General features: G+C 32.6%; 3 protein-coding genes across 7 annotated transcripts in view; 1 reads left to right on the forward strand and 2 right to left on the reverse strand.

The window, feature by feature from the left end:
• Positions 1–900: 900 nt before the first annotated feature.
• On the reverse strand, positions 901–4,586 carry LOC122630365 (acetyl-coenzyme A transporter 1). Of its 2 annotated transcripts, none has more exons than XM_043814812.1 (9): positions 4,237–4,586; positions 3,840–4,151; positions 3,448–3,737; positions 3,221–3,375; positions 2,952–3,145; positions 2,656–2,840; positions 2,446–2,563; positions 2,161–2,376; positions 901–2,076 (listed from the first exon to the last, which is right to left on the reverse strand). In XM_043814812.1, exons 2-9 carry the CDS (start codon positions 4,056–4,058, stop codon positions 1,897–1,899), a joined length of 1,557 nt encoding a protein of 518 aa, XP_043670747.1. In that variant the 5' UTR covers positions 4,059–4,151; positions 4,237–4,586; the 3' UTR covers positions 901–1,896. The 2 variants fall into 2 exon arrangements, with proteins under 2 accessions (XP_043670747.1, XP_043670740.1); XM_043814805.1 differs by having other exon boundaries at positions 3,840–4,163.
• Positions 4,587–4,802: 216 nt separating this feature from the next.
• The window catches only part of LOC122630332 (host cell factor 2-like), a 36,641-nt gene continuing 20,706 nt past the window's right edge, over positions 4,803–20,737 (forward strand). Inside the window, exon 1 of one of the 4 annotated variants that reach the window (XM_043814735.1) lies at positions 4,803–5,002. The gene's annotated coding sequence lies outside the window, so the exon portion shown is untranslated. Of the gene's footprint in view, positions 5,003–10,678; positions 11,522–20,737 lie in introns of those variants that run through there. The other 3 variants (XM_043814745.1, XM_043814725.1, XM_043814752.1) reach the window with 3 other exon arrangements.
• Positions 5,056–6,944, reverse strand: LOC122633225. Its single transcript, XM_043820883.1, has 7 exons — positions 6,631–6,944; positions 6,380–6,496; positions 6,196–6,315; positions 5,870–6,110; positions 5,596–5,778; positions 5,334–5,491; positions 5,056–5,254 (listed from the first exon to the last, which is right to left on the reverse strand). The coding sequence occupies exons 1-7, from the start codon at positions 6,891–6,893 to the stop codon at positions 5,122–5,124; spliced, it is 1,215 nt and encodes a 404-aa protein (XP_043676818.1). The 5' UTR covers positions 6,894–6,944; the 3' UTR covers positions 5,056–5,121.

Raw genomic sequence — 20,737 nt, forward strand, 5'->3', positions numbered from 1 at the left:
ATTGCATACGAACAAGTTATGTTGAACAGCAGAATAACGATAAAAGTCATGGAATTCAAACATTCTTTTCTAAACAATTTATTAAACATAAAAGAAATATGGTAATACACGACGTTAAAAAAATGATTCATTAACGTTATCGTAGTTAGCCGTTCTTTTAAATATAGAGGATCGTATTTGATCGATAGAGTGTTCATTCGTGCTCGATTAACAAAGTAGTTGATACTAAAACAAAAATTATTTTTGATTTTATTTTGTTGTCTTTTTAAATTTGATGAAATGTTTCTACGATTGGCTTTCTTTATGATGATCTTTAGTATCGTCTTCGCTCGAAACATCCAGCATGATGGCGATCATGCTTCTTTATCTGAAGTTCCCTGTTTGAAAGAAAAAATATTGCATTACGTAATGATATATATATATATATATACAAAATAATTTAATTTAAAATATACATGTTTTTTCTTAATTATAGATAATGTACTCATCAATAACGTTATATAAGTTTATTTGATTTATTTTTTAATTTTAGCATCGACTTGAAGCTGCCAATAAAAAACCATCGATGCTAATTTCTGCTATCAAAAATGACGATCATCCTTCGAAGATGTTTCTAAAGAAAAGAGCAACGATTGATTCCGATTCACATACACCAAAACCTGGATGCTGTGGTTAAAAGTGAAATATATTAAAGAAATTAATTATAAGGTCGTTTGTTTACAAAATATGTCACAAGTAATATTTTTCTGGCACTTATATCTTACACTATTTGAATTTCATTTGATGCTTTTCAAAATGATTATAAATAATAATAATAATAATAATAATAATAATAATAATAATAATAATAATAATAAAAAGTAGGACGTGTTGTGAAATAATTGTAATAATTGAAGTATGTTCCTTTCTTTAATTTTATTTTGACCCACATTCCTACTTTTGTTTACTAGTAGTCTTATATATGTAGATTACAATAATTCAAAATAATCGTTATAATTTATAATAAATTTACAGAGAAATATTGCTACATTTAGGTAAGTAATCTTGATTAATTTCATCAGAACATTTGCTAATTTGTTGGAAGAACATCAATTTATTTCGTAGATTTATATATATTTTTTTATAAAATAGCAAAATTTATAAATATACTTACAACTAGAACTTTCATAACTTTTTATAAAGGAAATTTTTATTATTTTAATATGCATCTTATATTTATTATAAGTTATAGAAATAAGAGAATCTTATAGAAGTAAGAGAAATTTATGTAAGTACAGATAATAAATTTTTAATTGCTAATATAAAATAATCATATTTGTATTAAACAAGGTGCACAGGTTAGTAAATACTGCTTAAGAATTTTTATAATATATAAGATAAGCTTTAATAAAATGACAAAGTAAAGGACTTTTATACAAAAAAGTTAAATATTAATTTTCAATGATCATTACATTATTTATTCCCAGTGCATAATTGCCATAACAAAAGTGAAGACTTTATATTATAGATCTCACAACATTGATCTATTAAATGAATGTTGACGATTCAACATAAGCCACTTATTGTGCTATAAATTGTGAGAGAAATTTTTTATGTATCTCCTATAATATCAAGTTCCTTCACTCATATTGTGCCGTATGGTTTTATTTTATTGATGTAAAAATATATAATAAATTTATATAAGTATACACAATAATGTATTTAACTGTCGAATAAATTAATGAAAGTTTCTTACATTCAATTACCAGTTAATAAAGTTGGAACACTTCATGAATGTGCAGCACGTAACGAATGCACATATACCACGTGTGGTAGATATATACGCATTAAGTCATTATGTTATTTTCTAATAATTACAGGTACAGCATTAATGAATTTTAACACTGATATGTTGTGTTATCTATTTTGCCGAGTTAGATTGATTTTCCAAGCTGATATTGGCCTAGCTTGTAAAAAGTTTACTTTTCGTTTACCCCACCTGAGCCAAGAGAATCCTATTATTAAGCAAAGTAAACTTTCTATGTAATATCCATCAAGCTGCATAATGCAAGTACCACCATTAGTACTTGTGCATAACTGTAAAGAATTCAATGGTTTATTTATACGTGTTTGATAATAGTAATGTCAGCAAAAAATTAGGAAAATAGAAATGAAAAATACCTGTTTTTCCGCAAGTGTACTACAATCATTGGAAGCATCTGTACTACATTGTCTAAGTGTTAAAGGATCAACAAACCAAAGAGCTGCTGTTGCAGGCCAGTTTGCACCAAGATTAGATAATGTATTTAATAATGTCATGTAAGTACCTCCAACAGCAGGATCACTGACTTTTGCAAAAAATGCCATAGATGCTACGAACATGCAACTTGCAGATATCTAAAATGTACGATATTATGATTAAACTTGATAATTAGAGTTATATATATTTTAAGAAATAATTATTACCTGATGTATAAGATAAAGAACAATCAATATAATAAAATAATACATTGGAACTTGTCCATTATTTATAATATATGGTGTGATCCACACCAAACATGCTGCAATTAGTCCAAAAGCAAGCCTGCAAAAAAAGAATGCTTGCAATAAAGAATATCTTTTTTGAATGGCTGGCATATAAAATGGTTAATGTTATACAATTAATTTAATTATAACCTGTAAGGCATTGCTTTCATATATATATCCATAGGTCTCGGACCAACAGTATATTTAGAAATAGCTAATGGTAGAAATATTTGTAGTGGTGTCATAGGTACTGCCATTAATGCAAACTTTTCTTTAGGTATACCAGCTTCTACTAATTTTAAACCTGTTACAGCATCACAAGCGGAAAACCCAATCTGAAAAAGATAATGTATTTATATAACACACATATTGTATTTTTTTATATTAGTATTAATATTAAACAATTAATAACAATTAAATAAAAATTAATATTAAACAATTCAAACCTTTGCTGTCAACAAGAATATAATTGTTGTTTTTATTGAAGGTAATTTAACAATATCCCAAAGTAACTTGTATGCATGTCTAATATCTGTATTCAACTCTTCACCTTTACCAACTTTTTCTTTATTTTCACCTTTCAAAAGAGCAATAAATGTCGTTGTAACAATAAATATCCAACCCCAGAAATATAAAAATCCTAAGAAACAATACATATGAAATATGATGTATAATGGAATTTTTTCAATATTTATGAAATTGCATTTCATTTTACCAGGTAAAGTTAAAATTCCTTCGTTCGATGGAACTGATCTTAAATATCCATTACAAAATTCAGCAGACTCTAATGCCATAAAAAGAACATAGCCTATAAAGTATCCTGCAGTTTGGCCAACGCTATTGCATGTCGATGCATATGCTACATTACATCTATAAAATACATAATCCAAAAAATAAAAATGACAATATATAAAAAAGAGAGATTAATAAATAATATATTACCTTTTAAGCATCGTAAGAGCCCAACCATCTACTACAATATCCTGAGTAGCAGCAAGTACATTCAAAGCAAAAAATAATGCAGTCAGCATTTCAATATTTGGCTTTTCATTTTCTTTACCCAACCAATGATCAACATGTCCAGATAGTACTAGCATAAACATACCCATCATATATTGGGTAGGTATCAACCATGTTTTCCGGCGTCCAAACTTTTGATAAAAAACAGAATCTACTATTGGTGCCCAAAATAGTTTTAACGAAAATGGCCATTGTACAAAACTAAACTCCGCCTAAAACCAAAAGGAACTATCTGAATTTGGAACAGGTAAATTACGATATATTATATTATTAAATAACATATGTTAATAATTTTCAACTATATAATGAATTACCTGTTGTCGATATGAAACACCTCGATTTTGCAATAACATAGGAATGGAGCCACATAAACCTAGAGGTATTCCTTGTAACAGATATAAGAAAAAAAGTATAGCTATATTTTTTTCATCTCCACGTATATCAGCTTTATCATGAATGTGATTATGTTCCGTGACACCTTCTTCCATGGCATCGTTTTTTTCAGTTTTCCTTCTTAAATTCGTTCCCATCATAGAAATTTAACGTCTCGAAATTTTACGACAAAAGGGCAAATTTTTAGTGTGTTATTGAAAACACCAATATTTCCCGTAGACTTACGTGACAACCTAAAAATCAGACTGCAACTTTCAAAATTGATTTACTACCAATTGATAGGTTAAAACAAATTTCACGTATTATATTGGTACACACTTTCATTCTCATATATCTCCATAAAAGCTGTTACTTCACACGATGACCACATATTATGCTTATTGCGGAAATTAATTTATTTCTGATTTGAAAATAAATAAATAATACATGGTATACCTAATGCAATGTTCGTTGCATATATAACCTTAAATGACGTGTTCAAGTAACTGACAGATTGAGAATTTTTCCTTATAAATTGGATTTAATTATAATAATAGTACACTTTGTCAAAATAGATAAGAGTAAATATTCTAATATGATACATTCACGTACTCGATCTATGAACGAAACTATCGTAACTACTGACAGTTACCGATTGCCACGTTATTTGTATAGTAGGACACGTCAGTTATATTTTGTTTTTTTTTATCTTGTATCACGTGTATTATATATTCTAACAAGGTTTATACGCATCAAGCATGACAATGGCAATGGATCGTAACATTTTAAACCAATCAAATTCTTACGTATAATACATTATAACAGTTCAGTCAACCAATTAAAATTCTTTAATTGATCCTTGAAATTTCAGCTTATTGTTAGATTTATATCACTTAATACGTTAGTACTTAACATCTGTTACATCATGTTATGTGTTTATCGAGTAAACGAGTTTACATTTGATTTGGAATATTCATAACTCGTATACATGATCAATATAATAAATTTTATTTTTTTAATGAGAATGCGAAAGAAAAAAAAAAGTGAGTGAAATGATTGACATAAGGATAAGGAAAAAAAGAAAAAAGGAATTATACAGCCACAGGTGCGTACTATATAACCAATTCAATACTCTTACAATAAACCAATAAAAAACAAATTTTATTTATATTAAAAACTTACGAAATGATTAATCAAAGACAAAATTATTTTATATTATTTGGATCAATTATTACGTCTGAAATTACAAGCGAATACTCCACAGTTTCCTCTATTTGAACTTACGATGAGAGCCATTTTAATTAATTCCTTAACGCTATTATCTATAGTTTCAGCATTCAGAACGTTATTTTGAATTCTAAAAAAATAAGAAATACATAGAAACGATTAAAATGATTGATGATAAATACAATTAAGCTCGTATAATATTCACTTACAATTTGTTAAATTGTATTTTTGTAATTTTCTCATCGTGTTGATCTTTAATATCTTCAATAATATCGTTCATATAATCTTTACGTATTTCGCATGTCAATCTGGCTACACATTTCGGAGAAACATATTTTTTATTTTCAAATCTTCCATTATCATACGTCTAAAAACATACACACACACACACATATATATATATATATATAAAATTTAAACATCGTTTAAGGTACATGTCATAGTAATGAAAAAAAAGAAAAATAGGAATACTTGAGAGAAATTCGTCGCTATCATTTGTAAAACGTAATCCATAATGTCGTTGTCCGCGGAAGTAATTTCAGAACGTTTTCTTCTCCCGGAAACAATTCCGATCGGTAAAAGAACCGGATTTGTAGCTAAAGCCGCGGCTGCGCCGATCAAAGCGACACCGGCTAATGCTTTTAAAGCCACGGCCTTCGGAACGAACGTATGTACGTTATTATGTACAATTTTCTTATAATAACTTTCTTATCATTATCAGCATGGAATTAATCGTGATTATCACCTTTTGAGTTTGGATATTAGTTCCTGGATATTGTGGGACATTGTTGTCAGGAATATCAGGTTCGTCAGGATTAAAATCATTTCCATTTTCTAAAGTAGCTGTGATACCATGTCCAGGTCGTGTGCCACCATAACTACCATATCCACCATTGCCATAACCGTATCCACCAGCATCTGCTGAACTATAACTTGATCCTGGCCTGTTAGAACTTTCACTTCCGTAACTAGGTCTTTGTCCATATCTGATTTTCATATATAACATATTAAATTGATTATAAACATACAATAGAACGATACTAGGTGTAGATGTATATAATAGATATTGACCTATCCCCTGCGTAAGCACCATTCCCACCATAGTTACCACTGTAACTTCCAACGTTAGGTCTTTCTATATTTGAACCTATGTTTGAACTCGTGGGTCGACTTGGAATTTGCCAACTATGTCTGGAATGTGAAAAATGTTGCTAAATTCTTTTGAGTACGGAACAAATCATTTTGTTGAAATTACCTGTCGACATTTCGGTCTCCGTAGGAAGATGAATAATGATTATTTTCCGATGGAATCCTATTGTAATCTGGTCGAGACGATGAACCTGCACCATGTCTAGTTCCGCAACAATTGGAACTTAGAGATTAAAAATAATTTATTAATTTGTATATACGGTATATATATATACATGTATATACAGATATATATCTACATGTATATGATCGTCACTAAAGAAAAGAAATTATCGAAAATATTCGATAGATTTAAACTTATCTCTTGATTCCAAAGATGGCGATCCTCGAATAACATTTCTTGCTTTCTTATCAGTATTTTTATCATCGGAATTATTTTCGTTATTCTTCGTCTGGAAACCTTTGGAAGAATTTCTAGCTCGTACAATATTTGCAAGAAGTCTGTCTTCGGTAAATCGCTCCTTTGAAAGTTCATCCGTTGAAGGATATTCTCTGTCCTCTGATAATCCATGACAAAGGACGAAAAAAATAAAGAAAATCAGAAAATATCGTAGAGTCATTATATCGGAAATCGGTTTCTAATCGATCGAAATAAATCGTTGTAATGTGGATTTTATTCACTTTATTCACTTCTCAATGTCATCTTCAAAGTTCTTTTAAAGGCGTTTCATTTGACAGTTCTTTGCACTAACTAGCGGAACGTCGTCACAGAACTGGCTTTCTAATTTGTAGAGTTTCACCCTTTTATAAAGTGGTCACGCATGGTATATTGTCACATATTCTAACAGGGAAGGCCATGAAATTACAACTTTCTGTTTTGCTTTTTTATTTCAATAGAAAAATATTCCTCATTTATTATACTCAACGATGACAGTGATAATAATAATATAGATGATCGTCTTTATTGTTATCGAGTTTTACAGAATAGATTCTGTAAAATATATAAGTTCGATTGCAATACTTTTGCATGATTAATAAACCACTGGTTTAGTTTATTCGAAACAGTAACAAAATAATAACTGGACAAACTTCTTTATTAACATAAAAATTGATTTTACCATGGCAGTCATCATGATCTTTCAAATACTTTCATTTCAGATTAATATCAAATTGATATTTTTCTTCCTGGAAGTTCGAGTTGCGTGTCGTGGACACTTTTCCTTTTCCTATTCTTAACTTTCCCATTGGAAGTGCAACGATGAACTTATCTGTATCGTGTTTATTTATTTCAAGCAGGCGAAGCCAAGAATCGTATCAAACTCTTAACTCGAAGTTTCTTTAAATTATCTATTCTTTTCGGTTGTTCTTCTTCAAACTTTCTCCAGAATAATCCACCTAAGAATCTCAGGAGACGCTTATCAAATTTTTACAATTTCGTGCTTTCCTTTCCCACAACTTTGAAAAACTATTTTAAGATTCATTGATTTCGATAAGATCTATAACATCAGAGAGTACTTCGATCAATTCAAATACCATTGATAATAGCTTTGTATAATTTTTGATCTTAATTTGTATTTCGAACGAGCTGTGTCGATCCTTGATTTTCCACAATCTCGTCTCCCTAATGGACGCAGCCGTTACGAAACACGGACAGAATAATTTGTTCCGCTTGGGTATTCGAAGTGTGCGGCTGACGGTCGAAATTGCAAGCGAACAATGTCGATGATGTTCCAGCTCGTCGTTACATCATATTCACATAGGTACTACGAAATTTCCTCATTGTCCGGTTAGTCAGAATTGTGAGTCAGAAATAAGATGTTCCGATTGTATCGTCGTAAAAGTACGTTTTGTGATGTCAGGATAGTTGTTTGTTAAGTAATTCGACCTGTCTTTTCCCTTGGTGATTTTATGACCTTTGCGTAAGTAGTTATCTAATTTTAAACTTATGAGATTTTAATTGTAGGAGCGTTGAACAGGCTCGAATATGTGTATAAAATTAGTATTTTGAAATATAAGAAATAGCTACGAATAATAAAAATATAATCTAGAATGGTACGATAATAAATAATAATACTTTATCACTGTAGAAAATAATATAGTCTCATTTACGTTCGACCGTTTATTTTCTGACTTCCTAACGATAAATCTATACTGTATTGGCGAGGCGAATCAATAGTCACTGAAACTGGTTCAGCATGTATTAAAAAACTTGCCTTCTCGAAAAACGACCTCCTCGATGGTCGTGCAAAACGATGGCTACGTATAAAACCTTTCTACGTTGAGTTTCATTCGGAAATAGTTACCGCAAGGTTTCCGAAGGGGGCAAAACGATATATTACAGCGACGCTAGTAAATATGAACTTTCTCGCGAACTTTGAAAAAGGGGGAGGTAGAAAGGAAAAAATGAGTTGGTGGTGGAGTCGGCCCTACGGAAACGCAAATTTATCCTCCCTCGACTAGAAACTCGAAGACTCGAACGAATGAGATCTCTGTATAAAGAGGCTTCTAAAAAGGGAGAGAGAAAGAGAGAGAGAGAGAGAGAGAGAGAGAGAGAGAGAGAGAGAGAGAGAGAGAAAGAGAAAGAGAGAGAAAGAGAAAGAGAAAGGGCACGAGAACATTAGGGGGCTAATTTGAAGAAAGAGAAAAAAGGGAGGGTAGGCCATCGATGGAATGGGAAGATTCGAAGCGAGAGAGATAGAAAGAGAGAAAGATAAGGGTGGTTTGGGGTTGCGTGGGGGTGACAGGGTGGCGGCGACGAGAGAGGAGATACAAGAACCGAGAGATCGCGGAATGGAGCGAAAGCGGAGTAATCAATACGCATTCACACGCGGTACCTCGCATCCCGTTTCCATGGGAACTGACGCCGACGCATGCGTTCATTCACGATGCCATCGTGTTGGCATAAAATGCTCATAAACGGTGCCGAAGCAGTACCGTGCGGACCATTCCCTCTCGAGCTCCTCTTTACACAAATATACACGTGTCTCCTTTCGAAAATCCATCATTCGATTCGATTATTTATTGTCGATCGATTTACCATTTCATTAAATTATACTAATGAATTATTTATTTTCAACGAGCGAGTAATCGACGTTGTTTAAAAGTATATGCTTTTAATTTGATACTCTTCATATATTTTGATTTTTTTGAATTTAATTTAATATCTCTTTGTTATCAATGTTCTTTTGAATTTTATAGAAGGGTAATACGAATAAATGATCCTGTTTTCTTTTTTTTTTTATTCAATTATTTATTTTTTATTTATTTTTTGTTTCGATATTTGATTGTACGTATACTTGCGATGAAAGAAATATTTCTTTTCTCTTCTTTCCTTTAGCGAATATTCAAAGATTATTATAAATTAAAACATATACACGTAGTTTGTATTTATACAAACTGTATTTACATACGCTGACACATGTTGCTTGCGTATACCGACTTGTGCCAGAATAGAGAGTATCGCGGAACCAAATTCGTTGTCGTTAACCAAATCTAATTGCAGAATCTTTACTGAAACTTTGAACAGCACCATTAAGATATAAGATATCTCGTCGATGTTAAATTTCTTTTCAAACTGTTTATTAGAAATTCTTTGGTATATGTTTTCCTTTCAAGCGCCATCTAATCTAATACGAAACGTAATATAATAAAAGTTTCAAACTATCGTTTTACCAAAATAGATATATCGATGATCGTGCAGTAATTATGATCAACCATGACTAGTCGCCAGTCTCGAGGAGACCAATCGGACTAATTTAACTGCAGACATTCCGCTCCACTCTAATTTACTTTCGTTCATTTACTCTTCCATTTTTTCGTAAAATTCGCTCCTTTGCCAAATTTAATCAAACATACGATTAAATAATTCGATTGGATTTGTAAAAAAGTTTATACTATAACAATACCCTATATGTTATCTAAATCAATGAAAAACGATATTATCGTTGAAAAAAATTAGATAATTTGGTAGATCTTAAATTTCAATATGTTTTTATTTTGTTCTATAAGACGTAAAGAGAATCGTGAAGTCATAAATTTCATTTGGATCATCGCGAACCGATTCAAACAAGGTTCAGTCGACCAGCATATTTAACGATTCCCTTGGCGATGGTCATCCTTGTCTCTCTCTGTATTCAATGCGAGGGTACAGTACGCGACGTTCGTCTCTCGGATGTTCACCCCCCGTAGTGGTATGGGAGTATAGGGGTGCAGGGAGAAGTAGGAGAACGCGAGGAGAAATGGAAGAGTAGAAAGAGGTGGAGGAAGAGGAGGAGGAGGAGAAGGTGGAGTAGAAAGAGGATGAGGATAAAGAGGAGAAAGGGAGGAGGAGACGTTTAGGGTCGCGGGGTGTTAGGGGGTTGCTTTTCTCCGGAGCGCCTGCGTCGAGTCCCCGATGACGACTCGGCTAGGTAGGTGCTCGACCCGGACGCAGTACGGAGGAACTCAGCGATCACGTAGTTTGTGTTCTCCTTGGCACGAAACATTTTCAGAGATTTCTCGCGCCGTTCTTCCGCAAAACGACAGGTTCGATCTTTCGATCGTGACTTATAGATCCTTTTCACAAATTTTCTTTTTGATGATTGGAAGTAGCTGCTTCAAGTATCCAGGATCGAACTCGACCTAGCGAACTTAACGTTACGCATGATCGATGCACCGTCGAAAGACTTCCTAAGAGAGAGAGAGAGAAAGAGAGAGAAAGAGAGAGAGAGGCAGAGAGGGAGAGAAAGAGAGAGAAAGAGAGAGAGATCGGTCGAACCTTCGAAAGTGGCTCGAGCGGACGCATTGCAGCTCATCAACTAATCTTCTATGTTTGTTGGAATACATTGTCATCTTCATCGATGAATGGAACGCTAGAGTGACCCAAGAAAGTCTAACCGGTGTGCTGTGTTGATTTTTTACGGACTCTTTAGACATTTGTTTACATCTTGCGAAATAATAATATTTGAGCTTTGAAGAGAAACATAGCTCGTTTTGTTTTTATTTTTATGTCAGAACGATTTCTTTTATTCTTTTTTTCTCTGTTCGTGTCGATGTGGAACTCTAAAAGAGAACTTTACTTTCTGGAAAATTTAGAAAAATTCTGATGGCTCTGATGGATCAATTGCGATGATACATGTAGATTGTCGTTGATGTTTTTGAAGTCCCTGAGACACAGTTAGTCGTGTCTTATTTTCGGCATCGTTGCTTGCATGTGGGTCACAAGTTGCACAAGACAAAGCTAACGGGATAGAGGGTTCACCGAGCTGAGGTAAGCTTGTTAAGTCGTGCGTTCATTTCGACCAACATTCTTGTTAACCGCTCTACCTTCAAATCAGTTTAACTGCGTTTCGAAGATTTTCAACACAGTCGACCCTTCGAGAAATTACGTTGGGCCGAAGGAGACGTGATGCGACAATTCGATCATTCAAATTGATTTTGTCATTACGATCTTCGTGCCTTTGTCTATTTTTCTTCAATGGGCTTACTATTTATGTACATATATATTTTTTATTAATATTTGCTTTTATGAAATATTCAACGTTGTAGAAAATTTATATTTAAACTCATTCAATCTAGTTATGTTTACGTTACGTGGAGATTAAGTATTTGCAGTTGTAGTTCGTTATGTCCTCAATCTCTCAGAAAATTGATATTCTTTACACAATGTCGATCAGATCAGTTAGGTAGCGATCTACCGTGAAGTTTTTGATATCGATTTCGATAGAATTGCGATATGGCTGCGATAAAAGCGATATTTTGAATTTCGTTATATCTTCTCGAGGTCAATGATCTCCATGTTCGAGTAATACCGCGTTACAATATAAAAAATATTGACATTATTTTTCTCTTATTACTAACTCCTTAAAGTAAATATCCTAATGGTCTTCTCTATCTAGGGCGAGCTTCTTTTAACTTATGCAGAGTACAGGGTCTGGTTTTAGAGCACAAAGGGTCCACTAACGAGAAATACAACCCTGTTTGCATAAGAATCGGCTATTCTTTATAGGCTTAGGGTTCTCGATGGGTTCTTTGTGATAGAACGTTGCACTCTATCGAATTATTTACCATTTATTTTGAATAATTCTACCCATGAATATATAAGCAATGAAAGTTTAGAAAAGAATAATACAATTCATCATAAGTTTAAATCGATTTATAGATATAAATTATAAGAAGAATCAAAAATATTGTACAATTTTGTTTCATTATATTGATAAGCAATACTTATATATATAACTCGAAAGTTTAACCTAGTTTAACTTTCGATGACTGTAATCTAATTTTATTTGTAGAAACCCAACTCAGTATAATACCCTTCTCAGTGGCATCAAAGGCATTAGGATACTTGGATTATCGTTGTTAATCACATTGAATTTACCCTTTCGTATAAGGCTTTAATCATATTATAAAATTTACAATCTATTATACTCGTAAAGCTGGCAATTTTCTATGATATCAACGATAGATATTTTATTTTACGATAGAAACGGAATAGAAGAGACAGTATCTTCCAAAGACTTACTCTTTATCCTACTTCACATTTGGAACCATTCATAGAGAATAAGAGAGAAAAAGAGAATAGGGTCTCTTCTAAGAACAATAACCCCGAGTTTCGAGGTTCGACCAAACATCGTTCTTCTTTTTATCAAGAAGATTGATAGACCTAAAGATTAAAATCACCAGATTAATCTAAACTATTTGTTCTATTGGTATATAAAGAAACGGTATCTCACAAAAATCAACTTTTTCTTATGGTCAATTAATTTTACCAGAAATCGAGCAAGTTTCTATGACAATACCGCTGGGAAAGGAAGAAATAGAACGTGGTGTAACAATGCACAATTACGGGTTTGTAGATTCCTTCGTTCGAAGTTGCCGGACCACGAGATGAGACTGGAGACTGTCTTTTCTTCGACATATCTAAAGCACAATGGCCTGTGAAGATGAAACTCATTAGTCGCTCCTTCAACTCATCTTACGACACCTTTCTGTATGACATCATTCTTATATTTTTAATCATAAAAACAAAGTACTTACTTACGTTGTTTGTCAATCAGACAGACATCAGATAACATTTTTCATTCTTTTCTTCTCTTTGTCTTTTTTTAACATCTATACTTTGAAATATATTTCTTCGTCTCTTTGTTACGTATATACGTAAAGTCGATCAATCGTTAAGAAAATTCGTTGTCGTTAAATGTGCATCCCCTTCATCTTATTCACCCTCCCTATAAACATTCGGCGATATTGGTTCAGGCTTGTTACATCAACCTTGTGTCGAGTTAGCTATATCCACGGATTGACACGCTCATAGAGAGGGAGTCTGGATGAAAAGTACGACTTCAACCGCAAGTCACATTTGTGACACGTTGTTGTAAGACTAAGTGGTTGTCAATCAAAACATAAGTCGCGAATCAATGTTATGTCAACTGTCAAAAGTTAACCGAATGTTGGTGTATTTTATAGATAACTATATCTCCATTAAAAAAGAAAGAAACAAAGGAAACAAAGATATTTTTAACAGCAACAAACAAAATTCTTGATAAATACAACATGTAGCTTCTGACATTATTGGTATTAGATCTAATTCTAGTTTTTTACATACAAATAAGTATACGTTTGATCGAAGCAGATATAGTATAGATAAGTTCTTAAAATAAACAACATGAAACTTTCATGGTGAATCTTTTATACAAAGTAGGTAAGTACATACATATCTACGTACGTATCGTTGACTCGTTGTTATCAGGCCCAAGAAGTTATAAATCAAGTTTATCTGATCTCAATAGAATTTTGCATATGCAAGCACGATCAACTTTTACGATAGAAGAGATGTTAAATTTAAGCGGCTGCCAAGTGTGTTTTAAAGTATGCTCCATAAGAAATTCAACACGAATCCCATCACGCACATATGACATCATCTCGGTTTTTTTTTTTTTTTTTTTTCTTTTGTATACAACGGGTCTGCATATAAGATCGTAATACACGATTTATTTTACTCATATAGATAGAGTTTTACTGTCTTGGATATTACTCTATAGATAATAGACCAAGACTATCGTTTATCTTTTCTTGTTTATTCTCTATAAAAACTTGACCCTCGTGATAGGCTCTATGTAATTTTAAGGTCTTATGTATCTGTTTTATGTATTTTTCAAGTTTTATTTTATTTTATCTGCACAAACTTAATTGTTACTTCATATATAGTTTTAAATATCCTTTAAACTACAGGTTATACTTATTATAATATAATAGCAATATATTTTATATTATATAATTTTTATATAGATACGAATAAAACTTGGTTAAATTCTTGTTTACACACGTGAAAACTTCAGTTTTGATTAAAAAAAAAAAAAAAAAAAAAAAAAAAAAAAAAAAAAAAAAAAAAAAAAAAAAAAAAAAAAAAAAAAAAAAAAAAAAAAAGAAAAAAGAGAAAGAGAGAATTGTTCGTATTAATCAGAATTCAAATTTATATTTTATTGTAAAGTTTAAATAATAAAATTTTTGGTTTCTACGCAAAAGTAAAATTTAAAGAAGTTTCGTAGGAAAAAGTTAGAAAGATATTAGCTATATTTAAATGAAAAAAAAAAAAAAAAAAAAAAAAAAAAGAAAAATCTCATGTTAAATTTTTCAATACGATCTTGTGTTCTAACAATGATACAATCCTTTTAAATATATACAGAACAACATTTTTGTTGAAAAGCATTTTACAAAGCGCGATAAAAATTGTGAAAGCTTGCGACATTGAAAGCTCCATTTTGTGTAAGCAGAGTTCATCAAACTTTCTAAATTAGCCACAGTCGCGAATAACTTTTTTTTCTACTCTTTTTAACCGTAACCATGACCACCACGAGTCGAGTTTAAGACTTTTGCGAGGCAGCCGTGCGTGCAAGAAAAGCATGAAAGAAAAAGCCGCGAAAAGAGAACAAATTATAGAGGGTGTCGCGTATAACGAAAAGTGTTTCTTTACGTAACCAGTCAACCTGTAATGTCTATGTGATAAAATCAGAAAAGTCTATGTGATATTTGATAACAAAAATTTAGTTAGTTTAAATTGTTATACATAGGTTCTAATTGAAACAGTTATGAGAATCGAAAAAATATTATAACTGTTATAATATATAATGGTTCTTGCAAATATCAGCTTCAGTTTTGATTCTTTAGAATAAATATTATATCGGTTCTATATTTCTTTATTTTTTGGGAAGGTCTATTACATATTAACAGTTTCACAAAATCGATACAGAACCAAAACTAAAACCGATATAAATTAAAATTGATATATTTATAATAGTTATGACATTTTGATTTTCGTAATTGTTTAATCGATATGATAACTGTTTTCAACTCACATTTAATACTACGTTATAAGAATATTCTTTAATGATTTATTCAAAACATGAGCATAACAAAAGAAATTCTGATCAATTATCAAAATAATCGAAACCGAAGCTAAGAATATTCAAATTTTTGTACGATCGATTTAATTCAAAATTATCTTTGGACATTTATTCTGCTAGAACCAAACTGTGATTGATTCTCTAAATAAAACAAAATGAACAAAATATAGGAGAGACAAAAATGAAAATATTTATTTGAATATTTTTCAATAAATATAAAAATTATATATAAAATATTCATAATTCTAATATTACTTGGTGGTCAATCTAATATTCAAAAAATATAAGTATAAAGTAAAAATGTTAAGTTCGAATTTGTTCTAATGAAAATCACGAAAAGAATAAGTCTTCTAAATTTCAAAAATTCTTTGATAAAGAAAACGAAGGGGATGTATAGTTCATATATCGAGAACGCATACACGTGAAACCCCGACGTGTAGTCCGTGAAATCACTGAAAAATTGCCGTAGCAAGCGTTTAATCCGAGCTTTCGCGGGAATCTAGGGATGAGAAGGAAGGGGAAAGGAATGACGATAAAGGTCCGTGGATCGACATTCTAAAACTCGCGAATGGAACGTTATCATCCGTCTCATTCTCTTTCCCCTCTTTGGATCGATATAGTCTGAAACAGTTATGTGCGATAGCCATAAAATCCTTAACCGTGATCGTTCTCTATGCATTGAATCCGTGAATTCAACGGTGCGTATAGAACCCTAGAGACGCGATAAATGACTCGAATAAATGTGTCCGTCGTATTTTAAGAAATCTACGAGATAAAAGTTGCTTTAGAGAAAATACCTACTTTTTCTAGTTGGACTAACTAGAAATCTCTTTTTCCGTGTCTCTTAGTCTTTCTAAAGCGATCGATTACTGTTCGACCGTTCATGATGAATGCAATGGTCAAAAACTCGAAAAAAAATTAAAATGTTGCTGGAGAGAAGGTTGTCTTTTTTTATTCGACAAGAAGAATGTTTTCTGAATCGATGGGATTCAATGGAATTAAGCCTTATTTGAATTTACTAACTTTCGGGACTTTGAATGTATAAAGGATTTGTCTTTGATCCAAGATTTGGTAAGTCTGACTTACAGAGGGGTGATACTACTTGTAAGTAAGATGAGACTAAAAATCTATGGGATCAGTAACTTCATAGCAAAATCAAATGGTCAGCCATGAATATTACATATATTTCGATAAATAGTATGTATGTACTTTAAATAATCAATTGAATTGTTATCAAATAAATCAAAATTCTCTACAATGAAGAAATTAAACTAAACAAGTATAATAATGTACCGTATGTGTGCAATCAATTTCGGATGCTTTTATGAAAATTTCTTTACACGTATGTACTACAAATCGGTATAATCCTTGAGGAAGAATGTCCTTCGACCGCGAAACGCAATGTTTCAAAGTAAAACTTTTTCATAAGGCAACACTCGGTCCCCTTGCATTAACAGTAGCGTATCCCATCAAAGGAAATTGCGCTTATATGGTCGAGTAGCGGAGAATCTTCTCTCCATCCCCCTCTTTCTCTCTCTCTCTCTCTCTCTCTCTCTCTCTCTCTCTCTCTCTCTCTTTCTCTCTTTCGTACGAACAGCCACGTAGGACTGTCAGGAACAATGGTGTATCATTGTCACGCACTTGGCATGATCCTTCCCCTTCGGAGACGTAGGAAGATACAACCGACGAAAGGAGCATCGGATGGTGCAATCAGAAATTACGAGGACGAGTAGGAAACGAGTAAAAGTGGAAAAGAGTGAGTGAGTGTGAGTCAAAAAAGAGAGAGAGAGAGAGAGAGAGAGAGAGAGAGAGAGAGGGAGAGAAAGAATGAGGAAATTGTCTCTGACACGGTCTCCCTTTTCAAAAGTCGATGGAAGCTATGCTCCCTCTTGGCACGACTCGAGTTAAGAAGAATCTTTCTCCCCTCGATAATACAACTGCGAATTCGCGAGGTCGCTTTGATGTCTCCGTTTTCTTCACGAAACCATCTTTGTTTTCGTCTTCTCTTGCAACATAAGATCGGCCAACGATCGATACGACAACGCATATATACTCGATATACTTAAAAGCTACAGGCTAAAGGGATATTGTTCTGATAAAACGATCCTCGAGAATAGAAAGGGGGAATCGTATTTGAAAAGTTCGAGGTATGTATTTACTTAGAGAACGTTTGATCTTACTGAAGAAGGGAAATGGAAGTCACGAGATCTTGCTGATACATCCGCGGAAAGAAAGAAATAAATAATTTTATAAAATGATTTGAATTTAGAAATATACGTTAATATTTTTAACAAATTAATCGTTGAACTCGCGTTCTTTGCAATCGAATCGAATCAAACGATATCGCTTGTATCACAATTTTTCTCTTTTATTCAGAAATCCTTTATCTACACGATCGAGGATGTAGCTAGCGAAAAGAGCACGAAGATAAGAGTGGTAAAAAGCGTCACATCTCGCGTTTGAAAAGCTACGAGAATTCGAGTTATACGTATATCGCACCCTTTAGTGTTGTTGCTTTTTTCTTCTTTTTTTTTCCACGGGCGTGAAAGAAAAAAAAAAGAAAAAGAAGCAGAAAAAAGGAAAAAAAAGAAGAAAAAAGAAAAAAGCAAGTCAAAAGGAAAAGAAGAGAGAAGAAAATGGGGTATGTGAAAGAAAAATAAACGTGTACGAAAAACGTGCGAGAGAGCCGGGTGGAAGTTGCTTCGGTCATTGTCGTGTGCATAACTCGTAAGAGAGATTAAAAACTCGTGCACTTTTGAAGCATTTTTTCTTTCGTTGAACGACGACGAAGAGAACGATGGCAAACGATGACAAGAATATCAGTACATTGACAGCCGTCCCTTTGTAAAATGTTTTAACGATAGAACGTTTTAATACAACGAGGTCGCAGCCATGTTCTCAGTTTTTTACACTTTTTTTTTCATCACAAAAATAAACGAGACAATCGTTTTCCATAGACTTTTCTCGAAACTCGAGTCTATTTCCACGAACGAAAATTTCGTTTTATCTCAAGTTTTTTATCCCACGCTTTTCCCTCCCGGGTTCAAGATCATTCTACTTTTTTCTCTTTACGTGCGTCACCTTAGCGACGTACCCACAGCTGTTCGCAATCGATCGCCATCTTTTCAAAGCTTTTTCTACCCCATAAAGCGTAGCTAAGCTGATTTAATGGTAACATTTTCTATAACTTTACTTTTCATCATACTATTGATATGTAAATATTAACGATATAGATTCATCTGGAGGATTTCAAAACAATTAACTTTTTCTATTTATTTTCATTATTTTTTCGATTGAAATAAAACGATATAAATATGCAAGGATAAATCTATATTCGAAATAAATTGCAAGGTTTTAAGCGAATCGTGAGAAGTTTTTTAAGTGCTTCGGCTGTCTAGCGAAACCATTTGTAGCTCTCGAAAGCTTTCCGCTGGAGAAATCTGTGAATAGTAACGATGTTGCAAGTGAGTAGAAAGGAAAAGTAGCTCGTGGTATTACAATCTTGCGTAAAGAGAGAGTAAACGTGTGTAGGAGTTCGTTTAGCACTGTAAGAACGCATGAAAGAACGAACTATCACCGTTGCTTGATCCATACTGTATGAATTGTTTAACGACAGATATTTCTTCGCTTTCTTGGTTCGAGGAATCTATTCTACTTGCTTTTTCTCAAACAATCGTGTAGATAATTCTTTTATATATCTTTATTCAGGAAATAGAGAGAGGGAGAGAGAGAGAGAGAGAGAGATTTCTAAGATTTACATATATTATACTTAATATTTCTTTTTTTCTATCGTTTACATAGTTTTTTGCAAGGTTTAGCTTACGTTCGATCAATAACGGATTTTTCTACTTATACGATACTGTATGTATAGTATCGTTATTATTGGATTAATCAATGAATAATATTGAAATTTGCTCAGTATTTCATATCTAAATAAATAATAATATAATTTACTGCTTTATTGAAAATATTAACGTTACTTATTGACCAATCTGATATTATCATTATCACTATTATCATTTTATTAATTTTCTGTTATTATTAGACTCAAAGAGATGATTACAAAATGAAAGTATCAATTTATTTATTGTATAAATAGATAGATATAACATTTCTCCGTAATTTTATCTAATTAACGTGTAAATTAATGACTATATTACGAGATTTGAATTGAAAACGAATTAAAGCAGCATCTTTAGAAAAGCTTCGACGTAGGCAGCCTACGTTTTCACGGTTAACGTTTATTTATGTGTATATACACTAAGGGGTTCCTCATTGTAAAACTCTCAGCGGGATTCGTGAAACGGAGGTACGACGTTTATTTCGAATTTCTGTAGATCGCACGTAAACCGCAGGGAAACGTGGATCGTGTATTTGCTTCTCCCTCTCTCTTTCTCTATCTGTCTCTTTTGGTTCGTTCCTATCACATTGGCGTGGCGTTTGCAAACTCGTTTCACCAAACCCTCGTCGGTTCTTTCCCCTTCGTCACGAACGAATTCCATATGTTGAAAATCGTATTTCGCATATACCAGAACCAGTAGGGTTCTATATTTTCAAAACACACTGCGATTCTAATCGCCTATATTTGCGTATATACCTGCGTACATTCTGGAAGAGAAAGAAATCTTTCGATAGGATCGTTGAGTTGGATAGGGGTTGCGTTCGTTTGTTCGAAATTCGATTTCGGTGTGGCAGCGTAATTGAATTTCGTGAACGTGCGGATGCGTGAAGACGTAGAAATGAATCCGATCCAACAGAAGGTCCATCGAGTCTCGCGTGTCTCTCTCTCTCTGTCTCTCTCTCTCTCTCTCTCTCTCTCTCTCTCTCTCTCTCTATCACACACATCCACTCTTTTTTTTTTATTATCTATCTATATATCTTCTATCCCACTAAGTTAATCGAATAATTGGATGATGATGCACGATGGTAAGAAGCTTTCTCGTATTAAACATTCGATTTTCTATTTTGCTTATCGTTACAATTATGCAACGTAATTATTATATAATCTTTTATTACTGTTATATTCTTGTTTCTTACAGTAGCGACGAGAAAGAAAAAGAAAAAGATAAAGAAAAATATCA

The sequence above is a fragment of the Vespula pensylvanica genome, chromosome 1 (assembly GCF_014466175.1).
Source record: "Vespula pensylvanica isolate Volc-1 chromosome 1, ASM1446617v1, whole genome shotgun sequence".
NCBI lineage: Eukaryota > Metazoa > Arthropoda > Insecta > Hymenoptera > Vespidae > Vespula > Vespula pensylvanica.

Bases quoted from the DNA above. Each gene is read 5' to 3' on its own strand.
- LOC122630365 (XM_043814812.1), bottom strand. From the start codon at position 4,058: ATGATGGGAACGAATTTAAGAAGGAAAACTGAAAAAAACGATGCCATG. The intron at 3,738-3,839 runs GTAATTCATTAT...TTTTGGTTTTAG, and splicing joins GTGTTTCATATCGACAACAG to GCGGAGTTTAGTTTTGTACA. The intron at 3,146-3,220 runs GTAAAATGAAAT...ATTGTTTCTTAG, and splicing joins AGGAATTTTAACTTTACCTG to GATTTTTATATTTCTGGGGT.
- LOC122633225 (XM_043820883.1), bottom strand. From the start codon at position 6,893: ATGACTCTACGATATTTTCTGATTTTCTTTATTTTTTTCGTCCTTTGT. The intron at 6,497-6,630 runs GTTTAAATCTAT...TTAATCTCTAAG, and splicing joins TCTTTGGAATCAAGAGATAA to TTCCAATTGTTGCGGAACTA. The intron at 5,255-5,333 runs GTAAGTGAATAT...TTATTTTTTTAG, and splicing joins AAAATACAATTTAACAAATT to AATTCAAAATAACGTTCTGA.